This window comes from Triplophysa dalaica, chromosome 4 (genome assembly GCF_015846415.1).
Source record: "Triplophysa dalaica isolate WHDGS20190420 chromosome 4, ASM1584641v1, whole genome shotgun sequence".
NCBI classification, from domain to species: Eukaryota; Metazoa; Chordata; class Actinopteri; order Cypriniformes; family Nemacheilidae; genus Triplophysa; species Triplophysa dalaica.
The window spans coordinates 13,880,572-13,908,464 of NC_079545.1; the positions used below are offsets into that span (position 1 = coordinate 13,880,572).

A 27,893-nucleotide genomic window follows, 5' to 3' on the forward strand; every position below is an offset into this window, starting at 1 on the left:
TAGACCAGACTTAACACGCGTTAAAACATATTAACCGAGTGACGTCATTTATTAACAGTCCGGAACGACTTCATGCATTAATAGTTCATAAGGCTTCAGTTTCTATTGTCATGAAAAAGTTTCTCCAGTCTGGCAGTGATGGTTTAGACGAACAGTAAACTCGGACTGTTCAAACTCCATAAGATTTTTAAAACCCTCTCCTCCGACAAAGCCGATCTGAATCATATCCTTAGCGATCATCATAGTATTTAAAGCTGTTATTTGCTCCGCCCGTCTGGCATTCAAATGTTCTGACCATAAACTAGCAACTGATTGCTGACCTGTGGATGGACCTGCTGGGTGCTTCGCCCTCAGATGACTGTGCATCGTAGTTGTTGATCCATGATAAGCCAGCTTTACATTGCAGAGTTTGCACTGCACTTTATTCTCATTCATTTTATTAAAGGACCCCCACACAGAACACATTTTTGACATCGTCTCAATTTACCGTATCTGTTATGCCACGCGGGTCTACAGTGTGCGTAACTTAGTTTACAATTGTTGTGAGAAAATGTTTTCCTTTACTGTCTCTTGATTGACAGCCTTTAGGTTTAAGGTGCGTCGTTATTGGTAGCGCCACCCTTTTGTTACAAGAACGCGTTACACGTGAAAACACGGCAAGTTTTCGCACACACTATTGGAAATTCGATAATTAAATATACTATTCGATTATTCGAAATTCGTGACTCATCCCCATTAGTTTGATCAATGTTTAAAATGATCTGACGAAAATAACTGTCATTTTTACATGTCTGATCAAAGCTTTACTATAAGCATCGATAACAGATTTAACTTGGCAAATGTCCATGGTACAAGTGGGATTATCAACGGCTAGCCGTGCATTAAAAGATTTTAATGCACTTCGTGGAGGCAACCATTGTGCACTAAATCTCTTAATGCAAGGCTAGCCTTACATTACCTTTAGTACCTGAAAAATTAGTCTGTAAAAAACTGTAAAGAGAGAAACACTTCAGACGGGACAACGGCATAGCTGTAGAACTCACAGTGGATGGTTTTTGTAGACGGATCCGTCCACTCCGATGGTGGTGCGCAGCCTCTCAGCAGCTTTATTGTCTCGGATCTGTCTCAACACAGCCGTCAGCGTAGCGGCACAAAGGTGAGCGGCACGCGTGGACACGATCTGACACACTCGCTGCGTGGCGACGCAATCTTCAGGCGTCGGGTCCAAACCCAGACTTCTCAGCACCTGGTCGGTGCTCACCAGGCCCTCATTATTCCTGCAGAAGACAAAAAGTTTAAAGTTTGCATTTACAGTATATTGCGTAGAGGTCACCTAGAGAGGCCAGACGTTTGAAACACAATAGTTGTGCATCCTTGATCTGATGAGAATTTACTGTTTAAGACATCTTTGTGTTTTAAAACATTTATTATGTCCAAGGGACATAAAAGCTACAATTCCTATTGTTTATGAAATATTGCAGTGTTTATTTTATGTATTTATAGTATTAAAAATAACTACAGATTTTTTTTTAAAAGAGGCATTTTCATCTGCAATCTTAGACATTCTGTACCGAACTCTAAATTGTACATACACACCTCATAATGAGCCCATTGTTGAAAGAACTGAAGATACAGTAAATGTATTTTTAATAGGTCAAGAACGCAAATGAAAGATGTAATTATTTCAGAATCCGTTTTTCAGAATTATTTTCAGAAACCGTTTCCAAAAAAAGTCAGAACACACAAAAAGAGTACAAACTTCTCATGTTCAATGGCAGAGATGAACGAGGTCTGGAAATGTCCTGTGGTGAGCAGGTCTGGCGTTGTGTGACCCTGGAACAACAGTCCGTCTTTGGCCATCTTCAACAGGATGAGTCTAACCAGCTCTCCCATGTACAATCCACTGATCATCTTCTCAAATCTGCATAAAAAAATCCACATTTACTGATCCTGCACTTGAGCAACGTGTGAGATCCCCCAAAATCATCATTTTACTCTTGAACAATACATTAAAACCCTGGTTGCATGATTGTACCAGCAATCAGAAGGGTAGGAGAACTGTGAAAAACATGTGCGTATGCATGGATAAAGCAGCCTTATAAAGAATTCTTTATATCAAGTGCTGTGCTATTGAATGACAACTAAAGCCAGCATTTCATACGTTACTATTGCTCACACTTTGGTATTTTTATTGTAGAGCAGTAAGAAACCACCCGGAACCTAGCAAGCACTTACAGTAGCAACACCCAAGCAAACACTTAATAACACATATTAAGACATGTTCACCCCATGAATGAAAACCATAACGATGATTATATGTGAACCTGGACCACCTCATCTCTACTGCACCGATTTTTCTCAGGAGGTCTGCTGTATGGGTCCAAGTTTCACAAGCATACAGAAAGATGGACATTAAGAGTGTTCTCATTTGTAGCAATAGTCAACAATACATTGTATGGGTCAAAATTATAGATTTTTCTTTTATGCATAAAATCATTTGGATTTTAGGTAAAGTTCAAGTTCCATGAAAATATTTCATAAAAGTCCTACCATAATTATATATCAAAACCTAAGGTGATGCAACAAAATCGCGGATAAAAATGGCATCAATGAAAAGCTTATTTATTTTGCTTTCCGATGATGTATAAATGGCAATTTCAAAAAAATTATAATCCTTGTGACTGGTTTTGTGGTCCAGGGTCACATATTCATGTCCACACCAGCGGACTATAATGTTGGGTATATTTATTCCAAGCCTGCGAGGGGCAGTTTTACATTTTATATGTGTGAGCCCCTAAAAGGAGTAGTTAACTTAAAAATGGTCAATATTTACACACCCTTGTGTCATTCAAAGCCCCAATGAGTTTGTTTGATCTTGTGAATTTTGTTTTTGAGTGTTTTTGGTTTATTACTTACAATGGGAATGGATTATGACCACCTCCTCAAGCTTCAAAATCACACAACCTAAAGAACTCCATGTGACTCATGGGAAAACAGATTTTGCCATGATTATCATTTCTCTGTATTTTTATTTTTGTGGTGTTTACTTCTCTTATTCTCTTAAATTTGGAACAACTCTAAAAATTCATTTTCATAGTTCTCTGTGTGAACAGGCCTTGACTCTCAGGGAAATAGTCTAAAAATCGATAACACATCAGAGAGCAAGAATGACCAAAAACGACTGACAGCTTGTGCCAGCACATACTAAAGTACGGTCTGGACTTACCAAAGACACGTAGTGAAAACTCTGCACTGAATATGCGTGGCTAACCTTATGCATTTGTGAGGAGAGTATTAAAATGAATCATGCAACACGATTTACACATTTTTGCGCTCCTCAATTTACTGGTTTTTGCAACATTATTTAACGGTCTAAACCGTATGCTAATTTGCCCTGTTCTTTTTAGATTTTGTTGGTTATTATGAACGTAACAATCCAACTGCAATCCACCACTGTGGCCATTTAAAAAGCTCAGCCGGGCGCAGTTGTACTTAAGTCACAGAATATCTCTATCTATCCTTTTTATAAGCTTTCAACCCCCTAATTATCAGCAAAATAAAAGTGCCTACGAAAGGTCAGGAGCAACAACATTGGACCTGTGTGCTTCTCTTAGAAATCAGAGTTCATGTATCATTAGTGGCGCACAACTTTGCGTTATGACTGTTTGTCTAGCAGGAAGCATTAACATCTGGTCTTCTTAACACTTTCAAACGTAGAACACTTAATTGGCCTGAGACATATCACCATGGTTATGCCATCACTGTAAGTCTTTAGCAGTCGCCAAGTTGTACACAACCCTCTAGAAACAAGGCATGGCTGGCTTTCGGTCTCCGCACAAGACATGTCGATAATGGCAAAAAGTGTCAGCAGCAGGATCTGTAACTCACAGCTGTTTGCCTGGGTTGAGGGAGCCTGCATCAATCTCCCGGTCGAAATCGGTTCGGATATCATTAAGCGCCCCGTCGTCTCCGAACGCCCCCCACTCCATGTTCACGCACATACGACCCTCGTCTCCATCCACCATCTCCATGTGTCGCATTTCCTCCATGTAGCAAGCGTTGGTGCCCGTACCTACAAAACACAAAGAATTAGACTTGCTGCGTGACATGGCGCATAAGGAGCATCAAACTCATTTTGGGTTGAGGGGTCAGAGCGGAAAGAACACACCCTCTTATCCTTGAAAGGAAGGCCTGTAGCGACGCGTCATCATAATTTCGTCAATGTGATATTTTTGTGTCGACGCTTCGCAGCAGCTCACCACACACACGTGGGAGACCAAAACATGGGTATGGGAATACTTCAAATTTAGTCCCAAACGTAAAGGTGTCATTATTTGGGCTTTTGGTCAAATGGAGTTGGCATACCACCCCAGAACAACAGCAATGTTGGAGAATCTGAAACGGAGGCACCCCATTGTCACTTGTGAAGGAGACAATAACAGGTAAGTAATTAACGTTGCATAAATTAATTACATGTTTGTGTAGTGTACTTGAGCTCTGCGCACTTCGGTGGTGCTAGCTAACTATCTTAACTATCTGTGCAGTTTGTTCGTGCTAGGCAGCTACTGGCACCTAGACAGCTGTGTTTAGCTAACGTTAGTTATCGTTTAATGTTGGCTTGAATGGAAGCTAGCTTACGGCTGCAGAACACTGCTATCTACAGTAGCTGACGTTAGCTAACGTGAACGTGAACGTTAGCTACAAACCTAGCATGAACAAACTGCACAGAGAGCAAAGATACGTTGGTTAATTGACTAGCCTAGCACCACCAGAATGCACAGCTGCTAGATAGCCACGTTAGCATTCAAATAAACTAATCATAGCATAGCCCTACAATGAGGTTAAGAGTAGATTTAAAATACCCCACAGTCATAGCTGTTGTTCTAATATGCATTGCTTTCGATTAATCGTTTAATAAATAATCGTTTACTCCCAGCCCTATTGAAAGGTTTTTAAAGCTGTTGGTAATATAGTAAATTATGTTTAATTAGACATTGGTTCCTCATATCTGTGGCACCAAAAGTACATTCATATGCAAGAATACAAAAATTAGACTGAAGTAAATATATTATTAATGACCGGCTGCATGCTAAATTACCCAGAAATGACAGGATCGAATCATACCTATTAAGCTCAGACAGATTTCAAAAATTTCATTTAATTTAAGAAATAGTTTGCCCAAAAATGAAAATTCTCTCATAATTGAATCATCCTCAGGCCATCCCAGATGTGCTTTCTTCACAGTTACACACCATCATGTTCTTTTTTTATATAGGGCTCAACATGAAGCAGCTCAAAAAACACCACATCATCATTACACAGCAGGTTAAAACAATCTCCTCTAGAGCAAAACAAAAGGATCAAGTACCATGTCAATACACTTTTCACTGAACTGACACACACGGCTGTATGATCTGGGAGGAAACTGAAATGTTTCACAGTTACGCTGGGTGTGAACTTATTTTTCTGCATTGCATATCTAAACTCCCTCTTCCATAGACTGTAGAAGGGAAATTACAAGTAAATATCTAGTGGGATGCAACATTGTAGGAGTATGTTCTGAAAAATATCTTCCCTCATAATCTTACAACATAGTTCCCACACCTAATGGTCGATACATTTCAGAAAATTACCTCACAGGATATAATAGGACATTTCATAAACTATTTTAAAGAGACTGGACTCACAAATTGCAATTTAGAGCAAATTAACTATTTCAGAGCTGAGTTAGTCGGAAATTTTAATTTCCATAACTTATCTAGGCTCTAGGATATCATCACATCAAAATTCTCTAATATTCCATCAGAATGTCCCCTACAGAGACCTAATCAAAGTTGAAAATGGATGGGTCAGGATTGTAAAGAAGTTCAGCTTTCCTCCATGCTCTCACAAAAGACTTTATTCCGCCTGCCGCCCCGTTGATTTAAAAAAAGTCCTGAGCGCTGCATGTCACTGTATTGATTTGTAGTGGGATGCCGGTCAAACGGTCATCAAACATGGTCAAACTCATTTCCAGAGGACAGAACAGAAAGGAAAACAGGAGTTATTTAAATTAGAAGGGTCTAAGAACATAGTTTAGAGATAACAGTAGTAAATTGTGTATAAAATCCGTTTTGGGCATTGGCCGGTTGCTGACTTCTGATATTGTAAACATGTATTTAAAACAATCAATTACAAAGAGTGCATCGACTGGGATTGACCGAAGCGGAGTAGTAATTCCTAATGAAATAATGGCACCTTGTTCATGATTGAGGTTTCAAATAGGTGGAACTCTGTACATACACAACAAGTGATCGCATTAATACTGTAGCTTGTTGCCAGCATACCCATCAACACTCCCGGTTCTCCAGACATCCCTGTAAACTATGAAACGTGGATCGAACCCATGGACGCTCTTTGTGGCTCTCCCCCTGGAGACAGAAGGTTTGAAAACGAACTAACGCCACTCCCCGAATGCGTTCTTGAATGAACTGACGGGGACTTACCCAGAACACTCATCATCGGTCTTCGGATTCTGGTAACCAAATGTTAACAGGTATGGTTATCGCAACCTGGTCTCATAGGAAAAGCGTAACCCTTTATACACTTTTTGCCGTGACACAAAATACTTCCGATCAGGTACACATTGCTACAGTTTTGAAACATAAAAGTCCACTGCTAAAGAGAAGAACTGTATTCGTCCACTAGAGAATGCGTGTCAGTGTCACAATTTGCTATCCTGAACGATTTTATAAATACTTCAATAATGCAGTATATACAAACTGGGAACATGTTAATTTAGTTGATGCCATAAAATATCATACTGTAGGCTACTGTAAGGTATCCGTGCTTGGAGCATTAGAGACTAGCGATTAGCAACAGGCTAATGTACAAAATAGATTTTACTTTATGTAGACAAGGCACTATTCTTAATCCAGAAATTTGGTGCCGAAATCTTTCTAATTTAAATAATTCATGTTTTTTTGTTCTCGGTCCTGTGGAAATTTGTGAACTGATGTATTTTCTGTGTTTGATGGCAGACTGATCACCATCCCGGTACACAACATTAATGCAGTGTAATGCAGCCCTCAAGACTTCTATTCCTCTCAACCTTGTTTTGAAATCAACATAGCGGCAGCTGAATAAGGTCTATACGTCTTGATAAAATATTAAGCACGCGTACACCACAGGAAGATGATCAACAGGTAGAACAAACCAGAGATGGACAGTTCTTCAGTACAGTTTAAAAGCATCTGTTCTTTAGTGTTTTGACTTTGAAAAAAATACCGATTTACTACATTTTATCATATTCCAATACATTTTAATAAAAAAAAAATATTTAATGTTGAAGAACAAGTAAGAAAATATATATTTTTAATGTATTTCAATATTAAAGGTAAAAAAACAAGTAACAATATAGATTTATTAAATGTTGCGGAGTAAAAGTACGATATACTTTATTATATTGAAAACAAGTATATTCATCAGAATAGAAATCTGTACCATTCACATTTGAAACAAAATACATTAAATGTTTAAGATGTTAAATTATATTCAAATTGTCCGCAGCTTCAGTACCCAAACAACTGTCTTATATAACTAAATAAGTTAAAGTTACGTGTTCTGTAAATATTTTTTTTCTATTCACATGACAGTGTTTAAAGACGGTTTCATCTTAACAACATGAACAAACGTTACTCCACATGTGCACTTTTGTGACCCCAACTGAACTTCCAGTACACATTCACAAACAATAGAGTGCCTGTAAATTATTTCTGATAACAATCCAAAGACACCGAGAGGAACCATTACTTGGCTAATCTTGTCTCTCCAATATTTTGAATTTAGACTCCGATACCAAGCTCAACCGCTAGATGTCAATGTACCATACGGTTTGTATAAATGCGACCTAACTACAGGACCCATTCAACAAATTGTTAATTTAGCATAGTTATTATGTATAGTAAAATAATAATACGAATAAACATAACTTCAATTAATAGTTATATTATTAGACACAGTTAAACACAAACAGGAGGTTAACTGGGGGTCAGGCACAAGCGCGTCCGAGGAAACGGTCTATACAAATGTCTAATTTATCATTTAGTTTGGGGAATAATATGAAGTATGGTGACATCGTCCTGTGCTTGTTTCCATTATAGCACTCATTCGATTCAGACGTGCTGATGTTAAATAGGTTTATTCTGTTCTGTTTGGTTCAAATGTACTTTTATGTTTATTTTTTGCAAAGCGCCTCAAGCACCGTCTGAAAGCCCCAAAAATATGTAAACATTATTATAAGTAGTAGCAGTTCAGATAATTGCATGAAATTGAAGGTCAAGTGATCTATAGATGCATGACCCATAAAAGGGTTAAAAGGGCTTTATGTTGAGTCTTGATCTCACTGGAGTTTACATTATGAATCAAATTGCATCATTTCTATATTTAACACTTGAACCATTATAATGCATATTTAAACTTTACCATCCCTACATCACCTCGGTGCGCGAGACCTGCATTATTTCACATGACAAAGAATAAACTTAGCCCAAAGTAATTATCAGCTAATATGTGAGAGACATAAAATTACCTACAGTTTAGAAAGTGTAATAACTCGGGGGGGCTGCACGACACACAGAGTTGGTGAACATCTAAGGGGCTTTTATTCAACCCTCTGTAATCATCTGAACACCCATTTTCAAAAATGAATTAATACAATTAATATTCAACAAACCATGACAAAACCATTTTTTATGCCATGACAAAAGCCCTTAACTGTATGCTCCAGTGTTCACTTAACCAATAACCTTAACAAATGAGATAACAAAAAGGCTTGGGTTAAATAAAGCACCTTTCACTGACAACAGCGCTAAAAGTCATGGCTGCCGTTTATCAGGGATCTTAGCTACAGTGTGAGAATGCATTAAACTGACTCACCGACAATGAGGCCAATCTCGCAATGATGGTCGTCATAGCCACACGTCATCATGGTGCCAACAGTGTCATTAACCACAGCAACAATGTCAATGTCAAAGTCCTGAGGAGAGAGCAAAATGTTCACAAGGGCAATTTAAGTAATCATAGCAGTAAGCTGCAAGTTACCATGTATTGCTACATGGTATCAATGACTTGGCCGTGATGGCCGTGACTTTATCACGGCCATCAATGTCCAAAAATGCTGCCCTTAACTTAAGTACTTAAGTTGCCTTGACTATGGGAATCCTTTTGTTTAAATATGAACAAATATATACAATGAGGAAGAAAAAAAAAACTTTGATAATTAAAACAAAATCAATTGCGAGATTGCAAATAAACTAATATTTTTCTTAACAATTTTCCGTTTTGTCTTGAATTCGCTGCAAGATTTTTCAGTTGCGCTTTTCGAGTTTTCAATTTTTTTTTTTGTAAAGTTTTCGTTCGCGTTTCTGGCACAAATCTCACGTGTGGGCAGGATTTATGGCCACTTTACTCTCATTAGTTAGTGAGATTTGGATTGACAGCTCACTGACCAGGAAGTCGATACTGCAGCAGATTTGAGATTATCAGTTAATGTGCGATACATTTGCCTTAAATAGTTTCTAGTTTGCTTGCGGTTTTCTGTATTGTATTGTTTGTCCTTAAGGTACTTTCTTATTTTATTAGTGTATTAGCAGGGTTGCCAACTTTCACACACTTAAACGCTTCCTGGCTCTATCATGCCATAACAACAAGCCAACGTTGAGTAAATACAGGATAGCTAGCCGTATTTACATGAAACTTTACATGGGTTTAGAGGGCCGTAAAGATAGCAGTTTATAATTTATAATTACAATGATATCAGGAAAACGAGATGCCTAGTGAGTTTTTAGGAGATATACAATAAAGTGTAATGCATCCAGTTCATATTTATAATTTTATAGATTATAATCGTGGTGGAATTTTATGTATTGTTTCTATCTTTAAATGCTTGTTTAAATTTTAACAAGTCTCTATTCTGCTTTTCTTTAACCTGTTTTATATAGGTGTGTAAATACATAATGAAATAGTTGTTTGCAAGTGGCAGCCTAAATTAATAAAACATTCTAAAGGCCTCTAATTGTGTCACCTTATGTATTTGTTTTATTGTAGCGTTTAAATGCCATTTGAATGTATTTGTACTGTTTTATGAGGTGTACTTTCTGTGAATGTAAAGAAAAGGGTATAATACTGTTCATTCACAATGAGTTTAAAAAGAAAGATACAGTACTTGCAGTACTTGAACTTTGCTATTTAAAAGGAGACATACAAGAGCAACATCGTCATACTTCTCCTCAGCTGGACACAAGTCACCCTCAGGTACATTTATGTAACTGACATAATAAAATCGCTAAAAGTTTTAATCTCTGTACAGTAACTATGCAGCAATGTTTTTGTTGTTCATTCCTTTTTAAGAAAATAATTTAAATAATCCATAAAATAATACCTGATAAAAAAAGCACACAATGAACGAGCCAAGTAAAGAATTGCTACTGTACAGGAAAAAGACTTTTAGCAATTTTTTTGTTATCTGAATTACATTCATTTACCTGAGGGTGAGAAGGACGATGATGATAAAGTTACTTCAAATACTTCAACAACTTCAAATACCAATTACTAATATACTAACTAAATAAGAAAGTAGTTTTAAGTACAAACAGTAAAGATAACAGCATGCAGATCGTTCTCTAAAAGGACAGCATTAATTATGCACTGCAATGCACATTATAATTCATTGTAATGTCTCGTGAATAATTGTAACTACAGTTAATGCTTTAAAACACTTATCAATTCATGTGACAACATTACTGGTGTGCATCTTGAGACAAAACAAGGGCACAGATATATTTAAAGATACTAGGAGTTTCCAGTTGAAGGGATAGTTCGCTCAAAAATGAAAATTCATTTTTCAAAGTCATCATATACTCACCCTTGGGTTGTTCCAAACCAGTACAAATTTCTTTGTTCTGCTAAACAAACAGGAAGATATTTGGAACCAATATAACCAAACAGATCTCATCCCCCAATTACTGCCATTGTATAGAGTCGGTCACTCGTGAAGACCTCAAGAAGTCTTTAAACCAATCAAAACAGCGCCAGCAATTCCTAAATTACATGCGCAAGCACAGATCTAATAAACACTCCTTTTATACTACCAAATCACTTGATTTTGGGGTCGTATACCGTTTTCACTTCATGTTTGTGGTTTGGCTCGATACCTGTGGTTCGTGTTGCATACATATTTTAATCGAACCACGCCACCTTTTCAGCGGTCTCGGCTCGCTTGTTTGTTGAGCACCAGGGTTCGGGTGGCAGTGTTCACACTTACACAAATCTACCTTATGGGAGTGTACATTTTTAATCACACTATTAAACTTAAGTCGTTTTTATATGCAATACCTAAAAATAGAGTTAAAAAGAATGCTGAAGAGAAAGGAGAAATATTATTTACAAAACAAAACACTTAGGGGTCGATCAGACAGAAAGTGCTTTTTGATGTTAGACGCGACTCTTTTGAATTGTTTTCAGTTGGCAAGGAGCGTTTGTGTGCTACTTATGCGTGCCGGGCGCCTACCGTTTTTGCTGGCTGGTGCACCTCGCATTTTTGAAGATCGCTCTGAGCGCCTGGCTCTGAAAAACTCAACTCTGAGCAGAAAGGCGCTTGACGTCATGCGCCTTTTTCCCCATTTTCCAATCGAATGAAACGAGAGGAGAAACTTCTGTTGGCTGGCTGACGCAGGATAACCGAGCAAGGTCAGAGCAAGCACCCTCTGCTTGTGCCTTTTTAAAGTTTCTGATAATATGATAGCAACTAGAGCACTCGCACTTTAATCCTTGACTGACAGGATAGCCGGTTTGTTACCTAGCAACAAAAAAAATTGCATCAAAGAGTCAACCAAAAGAGCAGCCCGGCAGTGCACCTCGTGTTTTCGAACATGAAAACTGTTTTCTGTCTGATCGACCACTTACCCAGCACTAATGAAAATTGACCATGGATTAACTCTAGCAACAATGTTTTTGTTTTGTTTTATTTGTAGGAAAATAACTGTAGACAAAAATTGGCCATGTTTTTGCTAGTTACCAAAGTTTAACCATACAATTATTCAAAATACAAATCATTTTCAATATGCCAAAAACATTTTCTTCACTATGATTTATTCTCCTAAGGGTAGGTGACATCAGAATGTAAAAAGATGACGCATCATACCCCTCTCTTGTTAATGGCTTTTCGCAGAAGACCTACGACATCTCTTCCTTCCACTCCGCTTGCCTTGAAGCCTTTGGTCCACGACACCAGATAACTCTGTACAAACACGAACGCAAACAGAGTTACATGTTTACTTAAAAGCTCCTCGTTTTAGCCTTCTGTTTCATTTGTTTTTCATTCACATCTCACCTCATCCAGTTTGGTCTGCTGGCAGGGAAATGAAAAGGTAAAGCCAAGAGGAAGCTTCTTGTCTTTGATGCCCATTTTTTCGAGGAAATTGGCCAAGCATTCAGCGATGTGGTCGAAAAGCTGGAAGAGAAAAATAACAGGATTCATTCCGAGACAGACTTAATTGCATCCTTCCATTCACGAGTCCTTTCGCTCAAAAATCACCTGTGCCGAGACCTCTAAATGGGACTCATAATTGTAAAAGCCTAAATGAAACAAAAGGAAGTAGATAAAGCTTTTTAAGGGTGCCTAAATAGTGTTTTTTTCAAAGGTAAATATAAAGAATATTAAACCGAGTACGCAGGGTATAGTCAGAGATCATTTAATTAACCGGTTTTTTTTTGTTGTATTGAACAAAACAGTGAACAAATGGTTTACTCTAGCTGGTGGTTATTAAAACTCTTGAGTGAACACAACCAAAACCAGCCAAAAAGAGATGTGAAAATCCAATCCATAGAGGATAGTGGTTTTGTGTCCTCAGGCCAGGCAGGGAGAGGGGAAGCAGCTGTGCAAAAACAGGAAGAGACACAGACCAGCCCAGCCGAGTCACTGCCATCTCTAGACCATGAGGGAAGCGAGTCTCATGTTGGAATTACGCATCCATGATGCCAAGAGGCATGAAGTAGCGTGTAACTCATCACATGCTGCCAGCTGGGTTGCATCTGTACCTTTCACACTTTGGTCACATCCCAACAATATAGAACTCTTATAGCCAGGGGTGGTCAAGAAGCTGTCATCCAAAATAAGCACATTTGACATTTAGGCGTTTGACAGATGCTTTTAACCAAAAGCAAAACTGCAGATAAGGTAAATTTGGAGTCTAGGAAGAACAATCACTGTCCTCTCAGTAGCTTATTTTTTCTCATGTTTTAATATAATTATTCATTTTCTTTTATGTTGTTTCTGCAAAGTCACACTTTTCTACTGGCATTTATACATTTAATGAACCTCGTGATGAAGAGTCTCTGTTAGATCCCAAGTTGCTTTGAATACATTAAATTCTAAATGACTTAACGCAAAAGACTTTGGGTAATAGAGTGTCTGTTAAATGAACTGAAAATAAACAAAGAATTTACCAAAAGTCTATTCTTTTTTTACATTTTAAGGTGATGTTTATTATGTTCATTGATTATTGATTTTTTTAGCGTTTTTTTTGTGAAAATTAAACGGGTGTAAATAAGACTTTAAAAGTTGTAAAAGGCCACTTGTGTTTAACAGAACTGTGTGAAAAGTGAAAAAAAAGGAGTAAAAGGAAGCATCCGAGTGTGTTTCAATGATAAAAAAAGACTAGAAAGTGTGCATAGAGACAGTTAAAACTAATAACATCACACACAATACCCACTCATGACACCTACACCTTCAAATGTTCCGACTAAAAACAGCTCATTTTAGACAGATTATGTGAGAACAGAAGCTTCAAGGATATTCTGCCAAATTCATTAAGATAAAAACAAGACGCATTTATGTAAAAGTATGCGTCAAAGTTTTAAAAAGAGTTAGTCTGCTGTGCAAGTGAAGAAATTCTGATTATACATTAGAGTTATATTTCTAAATCTTAAACTGCAGTCTGAACAGCAAACGATGTCTTCTGCGTTATAGTTAAACACATGGGCGGAGACAGTAAGAAACGCACAAAGGCAAATAAGAATAAAAAAGACAAGCTTAAATGCGCAAACACATAATCAGAGTAATGTGCCGTATTCATGGATTCGATTTTTCCAATCAAGCGGGTCATTCAGTAACCAGCAGACAACACAGTACACCATACCCACAATACAGAGCACTCACTTGACATTTAATATCCGAATGAAGCACATATATATTGGTTTTGCACAATATGAAAATTGTAACCTGATTTATTGTCAACGATAAGAAATTGTGAAGGATGCCTGACATGCAATGTGATGTACTACACCAATGTGGATGCATACTAAATTTGTGTGTTTAGCAAACGCTGCTATCGTTTCACTTAGTAGTAGGCACACAGAGTAGTAAGGTAGTGTGAACCCAGACCCACACATAGTCTTCACCTCTGTTCCACTGCCCCTCATGATGTTCTCTGGAATGGCATATATCTGGTTCTCCATCTCCACCTTTTGCTTTCCATTACTTGACACCTTCACAAGCAGAACCCGGAAGTTGGTTCCACCCAGGTCAAGGGCCAGGAAGTCACCCGTTTCTGCAAATAAATTTAAAAAAAGTCTATTTGACAGCAGAACATTATTTGAAAGAACGGTTGATTGTGGTTTGCATTTCAGACACACGCATGTGCGAAAGAACTTTTATACAGTCCAACTGGATGAATAAATGGTGTTTTCCTTCTCAAATACAGTTGAGGTCAAACATTAACATCCCCTTGCAGAATCTGGAAAATGCTGAAAATTACGGGAAAAAGTCAGGTTGGTCTGAAAATGTTTTTTGGTGTAAATGTTTTATTTAATTACCTGTAAAACATATATGTCTTTTTATAGCTTCGGAAAGACATTACTAAATGAAGAAATAAGATATAATCAAAAACAAAAACAATTGACCCAGTTGTCATGTTCACATGCTCATACCCAACTGACTTTAAATCAAATATACAGAAATGCCTGGAAACCTGTAAGATTTTCCTAAAGATCATTGGACAATTTGTGACTCAGGAGTCCTGACAAACAAGAAACCCTTAAACAACTATGACAAAATATAAAAACAGTCATTGATTGTTTTGTTAACATTGTGCAGTATTAAGAATCAGGGCGATGTGAACTTTTGACCTCGGCTATTTTTAGAATTCTGTTATTATTCTTTAATGTGACTTTATGTGTAAACGTTTCTTTCGTGCAGGGCAAGACTAAATTAAAATATTTTCCAAAAATGTTTTGCATTTTCCAGATTTTGCATTTGTAAAATCAACTGTAACTTCGTTTTAAACTTTAAAATATGTCTGCTCCCCTATTATAATGTCATATTATAACACATTCCATTGTGCATATTTACTTTGTATCAAGAAATTACTTTGATTTTTTTGACACACACTTTGATGTTCAGAAAAAGTCTCATAGGTCAACATTGCATTGATCAACCAAAAAGGGGGTAAGCGGCTAGTCACGTCAAAGCGCTCATGCGGCAAGCATCATCACACATTTCAACGTAAGTATCACCTCGGCTCACCCAAAGTGAAACTTTATTAAAACTATTAACAGCTTTACAAAGCAATCTGACTTCTGAAATACGTGGTGAGAACAAGCTTTTTTTTATGCATGCACAGATCCCTGCACGAGCACTCCGATTGAGAGAGAAAGTGCTGGACCGGAGTAGACCACAAAACTACAGACTGAACGAAGGTCACAAGAATATTTGATACGTTAAGTAGTTATGGGAAGATTACTTCCCATTTTTTTTCACTTGCACAGTGCCGAGTTAACCACCCCTACTAATTTACATTCCAAGGAATAGAAAAATCTCTTATGGTTGACATTTTATTCTGCGCTATTGGATTATTCCGTCATACCGGCCAGCTCTAGTGGTAACTCACTTTCGGTCTGTCATAAAAGTACAGAAGATGTGAAGTGCATTTGTCTAGCACACGGCTAGTGGCTCTTCTGCCCCCCTGCTGTGGCTCTCTGCAGTCTTTATTAGGCTCTGTTTATGCCTGGTAACAAGATGTGTTTTGGTCGATCGGATTAGAACAGTACGTAAGAGGCACATACACGTTTACACATGCTGCTGTAATCCGTTTTTTTGTCCATTTTGACCACTTTTGTCCCGATTTCCTGAAGAAATATCTGAAAAGCATATACATTACACCAGGGTGTATTGCTGGCTAAATGTATTTGCTTGTATAGACGAAATAAGTGGATGCAATGTACATTGAGCGTGACCAGAGATGACAGAAAAAACATACAGAGAGCACCGGTTTTATTTCTGCTTTGACAGATATGACGCAGCACCGAACACTGTGTTAGAAATGGAATGGTATGAAAACATTCAGCTTAGTACGTTTTTCGTCATTAAACCAAACTTTCAGGTCTATACCCGGCATAGTTCAAATACAAATCACACTATATTGCCACCCAGTGGTGCAACTGGGTAACTATTACCTTACATGCAACCTGTGTTTAAAGAAATTTAAAGGTTATATATATTTTTCGGCTCCAGACAAATTTTATTTGGTGGGAGAAGGCCAAAAATGCCTCTTTTGGTAACAAAGGTTGCCCCTCCTGATCTACTATGTAAACAGCCCCAAAGCTACCTCAAATTCACAAAAAACAACACTTTTAATCCCTTAAATTCACGCTTTCAGCCGAACGCACATCCTTCCAAAATACACTTCCTTCGAATCATATACGTTTTCACAGGTTTTGACATGCGCATTACAACATATTGCAATACCTCTCTGGGACTCCAGGGGTCAGGTTTTCTTCTACTAACTTGACACGATGCCCCCAAGAAATGGAATGCGAATGTGATGACGAAATTCGCACTGCACGGTGTCCCTCGCTTACGCCTGAAAAGGGAACTGTACTTCAGGCTTTAAACTCTTGACTCGAACTTCACAGATTCCTCAGAAACCCTATAAACACTGCAATCTATTTCTTCAGAGCATCAACAAGCAACTGTGTAAATTCTGAAGAAATGATGAGGCGGTCACAAAGAACTATAACGACAACTAGTTGAGCAAACAAACATCTCAAGAACTACAACGTGACATTTAAAAGAAATCTCCGAGCAAGCCAGTGCGGCCAACTTTCATCTGGACACGCATTCGCCCTTAACTTGCAGATCGGTGCGGTTCCCTTGGCAACACTTCCCAGCAGCTGTCTGTCTTTGGTTCACACCCACATGACCGCTGCAATGATTTCTCTCCATGTGAAGGCATTCATTCCTGAAACACGCCTACAGTTAGCTTTCACAACCTGACTGAGGAAGGCAAACGCCCTCTGACACTACACCTGCTGATTCCCTTGTTTCAGTCACATAAACACAAGGAATCAAGGCAAAACACAAACAAACACATCAAGAATGGTGATAATACCACACCTGAAGAGCTAGATCAATCATTTTTCACCTCACAACTACAGACAGACATGCAGGGACACAGAACAAAGTGTCTTCAAACAGCATGCAAGCTTATGTGTGTAAAGGTAAAAGACAATGCTTTACATCATCCATGGCTACACAGAAAAAATACACACATTATTTATATTCTATACGTCGCCCGCTCTTTGCCTGACTTTTGTGTTTCCTTATTATTTGAAAGATTTTTCACACAAAAAAGTTTACCTACAATGGGCAAAGAAACACACCATTGTAATGTATTACATAATTGTGACCCAAAAATAAGAATTCTGTCAACACTTTTTCATGTCATTGAAACCCTTTCTATGTCTCTTGAAATTCTGAGAAATGTGTGTTTTGTGTCCAGAGATCAATGGGTTCAAATTTTGTTACCTTGTCAAAAAAGGTTTGTGTTCTGATGAAAGAGAAAACAGGTCGGAATGACATGATGGTAAATAATTTAAATGATAAAGTATTTTTGTTTTGGGGTGAAATATCCCTTTAAGCAAACAATTGCAAACATATGGTCTTAAATCAAACGGTAGTTTAAAACAATTCAAAAGAGTAGTTGAATATTTTCTTGTTGTCACGCTTATTGAAAAACGTACACAATTAACGTGTTAATATGTGGCTACTCTGCTTCCGGACTTGTGTGTAAATTATCACCTTGGACCAGTTGTTTCAATTTCAAAAATATATTTTAAAAAAAGTTTAATAATATAACAGATGATTCTCAGCATTTGTCAAATTTGAGAACCTTTAACTATTTTGCATGTGATTTGAGAAAATCCATTTGCAGATAAATATGAAAGTGAATTAAGTCAAATTGTATTAGTTTTAGATTAACTGTAGTTCATGCTAATTCTCTAAATGTTTAAATCTAATCGGTTTGTTGAGAGATGAATTTAAGTAACCTGTTCCATCAGGTGTGGAGCGGACAAAAGTGGGCAGCATCTTGACGGCAGCAGTTGGGTTAGTGTCTCTGCCAAGACCTTTGTCCATTTCTTTCCTGAAGCGTCTGGAAAAGTCCATCAGGTTCTCTTCAGACAACCGCATGTGGTACAGGTACTTGTCCACCTGGGAAGAAGAGATGACTGGTCAACATCTTATTCTTTAATACTTTTTGTGTGTTTGTGTATATAACAAAATAATAATCCTAAAATCTGATAAAACCTTTTCACTCTTCTATTATATGACGCATTTAAAGTAAGGTCAAACCTCAATATTGCTTTGATTTGTATCTGTGCAAACATCATTTATTATAAGGCTAAAAAGCTCGAATGCATTTGCCTCTCACTTATAAGAGCATTAAACTGTAATTTAACGGTTGTCCCTGACAACCAATTTCCTACCCTGTGCTTCTGTGATCCATCTCAGTCTCTTTCTCCTTAACTTGTCAAATAATTTCTTCAACATCAATATTTCATGTCCAGTTATTTATGAAGCACAGTACACATATAAAGGACAAGGTAATATTCAGCCAGACAGTCAATTTTACACAATAAAACCCCTGATAACCATTTCTGTTTATTTGGCAAATAATGTTCTGATGACTCACCTTATATGTCGAGTTATGACACAGGTAATGTTCAGAATAGTAAAATACTGCACAGGGTGTACATTTTCTGTATGCATGAAATGCACACATGACCTATTTCGTGATGCACATAGCCAGCATCCAAATCCCTTATGGGGGTCCTGGACGTCTGGATCCCCACAACAATTAAATTCGAGGCACTGATTGTATTTGTAAAATCACTTTGCCTTAAACATGAAAGTAGTATTGAGAAATAAAGACAGCCAGTCAAGGATTAAATAAGTACTCTTTTGTGAATGAAGCAAACATGTTTCAGAAAACAGACTAACATCCATAATACTGAATTAAACAAATTCACGTGAGCTTTAAAGACAAAATCCTCAAACCCTTCACAAGCAAATAATAAGTGACTACAATGAATGTCTCTGGGATTAAAAATAAACAAATGAAAAGATAACAACGGGTAAATTAACTTTGCTTTCCTTTATAGAAGATAAAATTATATTTTACTTCTCACCAATCACTGAATTTTATACACAGGATTGTGGGAGATCAAAGCAGCAAAGAATATGTTTACATTTCTTTTAAAAACAAAACAAACCTCTTAGATACTAATGCACATCCAGATTCCATACAATCTGCATACTTTGTATACTGTTCTGACTGCTAAGGCAGCTTTCGTGCACAATATTTTTTAAAACCAGCATTCTACTTTTTGAAGCATTTAGCATCCTGCATTCTTTTGTCCAAATAAAGTTTCGGAGGTATACAGTATCCATTGCAATGTGCAATGTGTCAAAGACGGAAAATGGTTTAAGCATAAAAACAATAAGTGTATTACTGCTTTAATTTGTTGTTTTTTGTTTAATTAAGTTTTCCGTTTAAATTAATTCCATTTTAGTGTTTGTTTTTCAGAGCAAAACATTTATTTCATACATTTTTCCTGATCTACAGAAGACGCCCACTAAAATGTCATCCAGTGTAACAAACTTGGCCATATTTTCAACAAAAATAAATTTATGACATATTAAAAGACTAACTACTTTGTTGTAATTTTACTTTTTTAATTTAATTTGCCACCATACTAGGTGTTCTCCATTAGTCAATAAGATTATTTTACTCATTTAAAGCACAATATAATGTAATATGCTCCCTTATTCTTTTATATATTTTAAAATGTACAAGTCAGAAAAGGCATGTTTGATTTTTCTACATAAATTTTGTATTACACTGAATGGCAATTTAACATTTTTTCAACCAAATTTTGACATTTTACTCTCCAAAAACTTAGTCGAAACCATAAATAAGACATTTTACATGTATTTACTGTGCTTTCTATGGACATAAAATCACTTTTGTACATTTCTTTTGAAAGGGACATCTTAACGTCTTTGATCCGTATCCTAGCATTTATTCTGAACACATCTATGAAAACAAAGGCCCGAGTGTTTATAAACAGGTCACAAAAATTCATTTAGCATTATAAAATAATAACAAAACAGAAAGAGAAGCTCGAATTGGCATGTGTACACAATGCATTCAGTAAGGGGTGGGTCTGACGCAGTCTTTCACAAAGTCCTTCAGATCGAGTACGAATGCCAGAGGTAGTAACATGAGACCGTCGGCCAGCTGAAGCTCTTTTTACAAGAAAGGGAAGTTGGAATGTCCCGTCCCACATTGCAATGAAAGGTCATATGGTGATTTCATAAAAAGCTCCTGAAAGACGTTGAGAAAAGACCTGCTTTAGACAACTTCCTTACAGATGACGCAAAAAAAATGGGCCAGATTTACTAAACGGCTAAAAAGCCCAGATGGGAGTGTCAATTTCTGTATGTGACTTACTACCAAGGCGTCCACCAAAGAACAAATGCGCAATATCTTATTCCCATAATGACTAACACAATCTACCATGAGCATCGCAAATTAGAGCACGATTTAAGACTTGCTTTTTTTAAGGCATTAAATAAAGCCGCAAATACTAATAGAAAGATGCGCGCAATCTCAAGTGTATCGTATTAATTTAAATACTCAAAAAACAGCTGTGTCCACTCCTTTTCAGTGCCAATTTTCACTCCGGCGCAATCTGGTAGGGTAAAATCCCTGCCATCTCCATCTATACCCTGTATATAATATGTGACCTGTAAACCGTAATCCAGCAATGATGGTAGGTGTTCCATTTGTGACACATGATGAACGCTGTAACAAGTTCAAGAAATGGGAAAGGAGGCGATCACCGACGAACGTTCAACAGCTTTTAATAAAAAATAAACAAACCACAAAACGAAAGTAAAATGCCGGCAGCTCCTGCACAGTCGACTGCCGGCCACACAAACATAATAAAACATAACATAAAATCTAGGCCTGGTCCTCTCTTGTCGTACACTCAGGTCGCTTATCCTTTTATGCTTCCGATGCGATACCCGTGCAACACAGCTGACACTCATTATCATCACTCGCATCATTCCCTCAGGGCTCTTGTCCCGCCTTGCTGGTTACAAACGTGTTTGATCCAAACTCAGCAGACTACAATATCTGATCAATCACATGACGCTAGGCTAGGGGATAGGAGGGGATTAGTAGTGTTTTTACACCTTCTATGTACAAGGCAAGGCAAGGCAAGGCAAGTTTATTTATATAGCACATTTCATACACAAGTGCAATTCAAAGTGCTTTACATAAAATGATTGACAGAAAGAAATAAAATGTATCTTTAAAGTGCAAATGATTTAAGATCACAAAAACTTTAGATTTTTAAGAAACAGTAAAATAGCAATAAAATTGATTAAAAAAATAAGAGCAAAATAAAAATAAATTAGAAATAAAAGTGCAGTTGATGTTAACCAGCACAGTGCTCAGGTTGTGAATGCACAGCTAAACAAGTGTGTTTTTAATCTGGATTTAAAAGTATCTACTGTTGATGAACATCTGATGTCTTTGGAAGCAGATTCCAGCTACGGGTGGCATAATGGCTAAAAGTACATAAACTTGTTGTTGGACACTCCATAGACCAAAGTAGGTCTATGGAGTCTAGGAGATGGTGGTCTTGTGGGTTAAACCACTGAACTGATAAATCAAAGGGTTGCTGGTTCGATCCTTGAGCAAGACACTTTACTCCATGTTGCTCCAGGGGGATTGTCCCTGTAATAAGTGCACTGTAAGTCGCTTTGGATAAAAGTGTCTGCCAAATGACAAAAAAAAAAAAAAAAAAAGTAGGACCATAAAACATGCTCATATGCTACTTTAAGTCATTTTATCAATTAATACACTAGTCAACATTTGAAGTGGCTCAAAAAAGAAAATCAAAAGTGTCCTAAGACAAGATGAAAGATTTTGATTCACTTCAAACTTTGACTAGTGTATATATGAAACATGAAAATTAATGTCTGTTCGTTTATCTCTTTTGTGCACTCGGACTGCTAATATTAATTTAAGCGTTTTTAGTTTATACACCCTAGCTTGTGTGTTATTTAAACCAGTAATATATATTTTACCAGTATCGGTATAGGCATGATACCAAACTCATGTACTCGTACTCGTAATGACACACCGATTCCAATGACCGACACCCCATGTGACATACATAGAGCCGTATGATTTCCGCAACTCTGAAAACGCGGACAGAATCAAGGAATCCAAGCATAAAAACAGAATTTGCTGTACAACACAGAATGGCACGGAATCTGGCAAATGTATTATTTCCTAACAAGAAATTAGCGCTGAACCGCTAATGTAACAGCTAACAAAATATTCAGATAATGTTTAAATATGTATTCTGCTTGTTTTTGCGTGACTGTGTGTGAAAGAGTTGTGCGGTTGCATGTACTGAACCTGAATGCATTGTGCTTGTGAAGCTTTCAGAGCCAGCGTTTCACTGCACGAGGACAGGAACACATACACAAACACCATTTGCGGCGATCCATCAAAATAAAAGTCTGGTTAACTTGAACAAGTTATAATACACTCACATTTTACCACACCACTCCCCTTGAATTTGTTATAATTTGACCAAAGAGTACATTGTTTACTTTAACAAACTGAAGTAAATGTGCTAGAGAAATTGTGCTACTTTTCATAAAAAATGTAACTTAATTTAAAAATAGTACTTAAATTTAAGTAGACCTAAAAACAAAGAAAAAAAACTACCAGTAAGATACTGGTTTAGTAACATAATTGTACATTATACAGGCATCGATTATAGGTATCGGTACCGGCGAGTAGCAGAAAAAAAAAAAAATATGCACTCGTACTCGTCTTTAAAAAATGGTATCTGTGTATCCCTAATTTAAACGTGATCGTGTCACTGTATTACATTATATAAATTTTAACAAGACAGACATAAAGAATAAGGCCCGATTGACATTTTGCGTCTTTTTTCAGACCTGATGAAAAAATCTAAACTTTTCAGAAAGCCGCAAATTTCACCCGTCTACCATTATTGTTTCCTACTATGGGAGTCAATAGGAGGCAAGATCTGTCTGGTTATAAGCACTCTTCCAAATATCTTTCTCGGAATAACTCGAAGGTGAGGAAATGATGACAGAATTTTCCTTTATGGGTGAAGTATCCCTTTAAGCTCGTTTACATTATTTAAACAAAGCCATTTAATCCAGACACTCTTGTTAGACTTGGTTACTGCTGTAACAGGAACATCGTTTTCCCTGCGTAGAAACTATGTATGCGGAAACCCGGAAGCATGTAAAAAAAGGCCTATTGGCTTTCGCTCCCAAAAGTCGCTCCTCGTTGTCATAAAGTTAAACATTTCTTAACTTTGTATTACACTTTTAATACAATTTTCCAAAAGATGGTTTTGGTCATTTAAAGGCGCAGTTTTTGATTTACAGCGGCCACTAGCGATGTATTATAGATTTGCAACGAATCTCTCAGTCCAAACAGGACGGTGGCCGGCCACCACAGTAAAAAAAGATGTCGTCAGCTGGGACAGTTTGTCTTCTCATGCTGATGCAGGGAAGAGATCAAGTGGGCATTACAAAGACTGTAGAGCGATGTCTTATTTATTACATAAAATAAAAGGTCTGAGGATTTTAAGTATAAAAAGAAGGATAAAAGACAGGACCTGCGTTAATATTATAAACTTCCCAGCAGAGGCACGTTAGGACCCGTCGTACCAAGGCTTTTAGCAGAGATACTCATAGATATCTATGCAGAAACTTTCTAGCAGAGAGACGCTGGAGAGAAAGATTGTCTAAAAATCATCCCCCTGGGAGGTTGCTTCGATTCAGATCAGTATGCGTGTAACATTTGTTTTCCTGTTTGTTAGAACCAAGATATGTTGTTTTTGTTGTACAAAATGCTGTTAGATGGAGGCAAATTCAATGTATGTAGGGCCGCACTGTATGTAGATAGAAATAGCTTATTCAAAGGTATTACAAACATAACGGTTCATTACGTAAAGTCTTTATACACATCTGAAGAAATAGTTTAGTGCATTACATTGCATTGCATGTCTGTCAATAGATCATCCTAAAAACCCTGTATTGTTCCTTTAAGGTAGATGATACCAATTGTCGAACTGGCCCCTGGTCATTATGAGCGGTCTTTTTATGGCCAGAGCTCCACAACTTTTGAAAGTTTTAAAAGTTCTTTCTTTTACTGAAAAAACTGAACCGAGTGTAAATAATGACAGAAATTTCTGGGTCAGCCAATCCGTGCAAATCTTACCTTGTAATTTTAGTTTGATATTGGTTCAATTCTGCTTTAGGACATCGCCCTGGGGAATACCATGAAGAACACAAATTCCGAAACAATGGTCACACACACACAGCATTCACACAAATATTTCACCTCAGCAGAGGAAATGGCTTGTTCTCCTTGTTCGACTCTCAACAACCCTGATAGGTGAAGCCCATTAGACTGCTTCTAAAATGATATTTACCACCACAGGTTGACAAACACATTACACGGCTGCCTGCAGCCTGACATAAGAAGGAAGGCCAAGATCACACTGTAAATGAATTAGCTATGCACTCATACATACATTAACACATCACATAACCACAGTAAACCAGCCTTCACGCATTGCGATCGGCACTTTCAATGTGAAGATTTTTTTTAAGTCGTCATGAAAGTGAAACTGTGATGGACTTATATATGTGATATGATGAATATGTAATATAACATATTTCTAAAGTGGGTTATCAAACAAGAAAAGAAAATGTTAGATAGGGTTTGATTTTAGCCATTCGAAATTGCGTATGTGGAAAAGTGGGTGTTGCAAAGAAGGGTGATATAAGCACGATCAAGTTACTTAAGAGCGAATTTAAGTATATACTGCATGTAAATATTAACATATGTATGACTTGTGTCAACATGTGTAACAAAAGAGCAGGACTGTAAGTACAGACTGATAGTCACCTTGAACTCTTAGTCCCTTCTCCTTGCTAAAATGTCTCAGCGGGTCCCAGAAATCAGGAACTCGCTGTATGCAAAACTAAATGGTGTGAAGACGCAGCTATGTTACGTAAAGGACGTCTCCATTTAAGATTTGGACTAACTAAAAAAAGAACACCGTATCAGTGGACTAAATATAATGGAGACACAACCCTGTTAAATCTCAGATCAAAAAATATCACAAATACATGAGGGTGGCCTCTGTATTGACTTCAGGTAGTGAAGGCCTCTTCTACTACACTAAGGCCTCGGGTTCTATGGACCGGGTGTCATTTGTATTTAGACGGAGTTCATGTCAATTTCAAAACAAGCAACTTGTCGCTTAGCCATTTAACCCCAAAGCATGACAGGCGAAACAACACTTCTACATGGAAGGAACTGCTTTCATTTACACAAGATGTTTCAGGACTCATGAACTTGTGACAAGTGTGTTAAAGTAACAGGAAATGAGGAAAGTCAGAGGGCACGAACTGTGAATCTGATGGGATCCGACTTGAATTTTTACTGCCTGATGTACAGACTGTGCTAGATATACAACAGAGACGCAATGTGGCAACGTAAATTAGCAGGACATATAGATGTCTAAATAAGTCACTATTAATAGACAGACCACATTTAAAAGTTCAACTTGCAGAAAGGGCTCTCAAACACCATTTGCCCTAAATCTTTGTACAGCGTGCAAAGAATCTTCTGTGAAAACATAAAATATAATCTTGATATCTTTAATGTTGAAAGAGTAAGGTCACATTGAAGGCCACATTTCCAACATTTCTTTGTGTAAAATAATAAAACAATGTCAATAAAATCATTAATTTCAGTATTATTTGAAGATTGGAATAGTGCATCTCAAAATCAAATAATCTATTATTTACAGTTATCATTTCTTTATTTTTATCATTTCATGGCTATGACTGATTTGAGGTACATATACTGTATCCTACACACATTTTTTTTTTTTATTCAAATGATATTTCTCAGAAATGTATTTTTTGTATACATTCTTAAAAACGTTTAACCAAATCAAAATCAAGTCAAAATAAACGAATAATTTATTAACAAATGAATAATTTAGAAATGAAAGCAGGTGATAGGAGCACTTGTTCTATCATCTTTCATATAATAGCACTTAGTCTGAAATTTTGTGACGTTGTTATTCCTTTATCAACTTTATGCCAAAACAGAATAAGGTCACAGAGGTCACTGTACAGAGAATTAATATCGGAATTTTGCCGTCATTTAGAAGACGCACACAGGGTGTGATGCGCGTCACTGTGTCTCAGGTTACCTGAGCAACTTTCATTCATTTAAAGCTACGTCGTGGCAGGAAGCGACATATTTCACTTGAACTTGCCCAGTTAGTTAGTTAGCTAGAACAATATCGCTTTTATTTATTCCTATTGACTAAGTTTATACACAACACATCGACGGCCAAACTGTTAAATGATACGTTATATATACTATAAATATGTAGACATGCTTTCATTAGATCGTTGTTATGTTTAAAGAGCTCTCCTGCGCAGTTAGTGGACTTGTAAATCTCCCTACTTAAAAAAATGCGGAAACAGGCTGCTCGCAAACTGACGTAAGTGAACTTCATCGAAACAAACCCAAAAACCAGTTTGTGGAATTCTGCATGGTTACTCAATATATTTCACTATATTAAACAGCTCCACGTCCCGTCTACACAATTACTCTGGTATCAGCGTGATTATAGTCGTAGTTATCTTGAATAATGTATTCGACCTTTTGAAGACCGACACGTGTGTCGATAAAGGATGAGAGCGGCATTGGATCGCATACTACAAACGTGTTAAACTATTGACAAATAATGATCTCCGTTCATACGGAGGGAGATGCTGTAGGATAAAATCAATGAAATCTTGATAAGCCGGCTATTAGGACGAGCCCGGTTGGAGTACTTACTTTCTGAATGTGGTCATGTTGTAGCTCGGTGAAGTAGTACGCCAGTAAATGGGAGGCGATCATCGTCTTTTGTGAACTTCAGCCTCTCTTAACTTAAGAAGTTTGATCTGAACTGATACTAGGTCACTTTGGGTGAGTGCTCATGTTCTTCAAGTTTCTCAAAACTCTTTCTTTAACTCGCGTTGTCCCACGCAATGATGATCAAAAGTGATGTCACGAATAATCCACCCCCTTCGTAGCAGTAATTTGAGCGTTTTGCGTCATTTGCATCTTTTGCCGGCGATTGGACGCAAAGACGGGTGTGTACTGCCTCCAAACTAAAGGCAGGGCTGCGATTTAAACGGAAAATGAAGTTAAACTGACTTAAACTTAAAATATCTAGTTGTATTGTACATATAAGTCGGTTCAATATAATTAAGTTCAAATGACTCCTAAAGCTAATTTCAATTAATTAAAACAATTAAAAACCTTTTAAGCTTAAGTTTTTAGGATGTTTTACAGTGTATGAGCATTTTAATAAGATAACTGTATATCATTTGAGGGACTTAATAAACATGCAATGAAACTGGCAAACAT

At 37.2% G+C, this 27,893-nt stretch overlaps 1 protein-coding gene across 1 annotated transcript in view; it reads right to left on the reverse strand.

Moving 5' to 3' along the window:
• Positions 1-27,536, reverse strand: part of hk2 (hexokinase 2) — a 38,528-nt gene extending 10,992 nt beyond the window's left edge. Inside the window, exons 1-9 of the mRNA XM_056745435.1 lie at positions 27,318-27,536; positions 18,364-18,526; positions 14,440-14,588; positions 12,371-12,490; positions 12,182-12,277; positions 8,917-9,016; positions 3,889-4,072; positions 1,760-1,921; positions 1,044-1,277 (exon numbers count right to left, since the gene is read on the reverse strand). Of these exons, the coding sequence (XP_056601413.1) occupies positions 1,044-1,277; positions 1,760-1,921; positions 3,889-4,072; positions 8,917-9,016; positions 12,182-12,277; positions 12,371-12,490; positions 14,440-14,588; positions 18,364-18,526; positions 27,318-27,380 (1,271 nt within the window). The 5' untranslated portion in view covers positions 27,381-27,536. The remainder of the gene's footprint in view (positions 1-1,043; positions 1,278-1,759; positions 1,922-3,888; positions 4,073-8,916; positions 9,017-12,181; positions 12,278-12,370; positions 12,491-14,439; positions 14,589-18,363; positions 18,527-27,317) is intronic.
• Between the last annotated feature and the right edge of the window lie 357 nt (positions 27,537-27,893).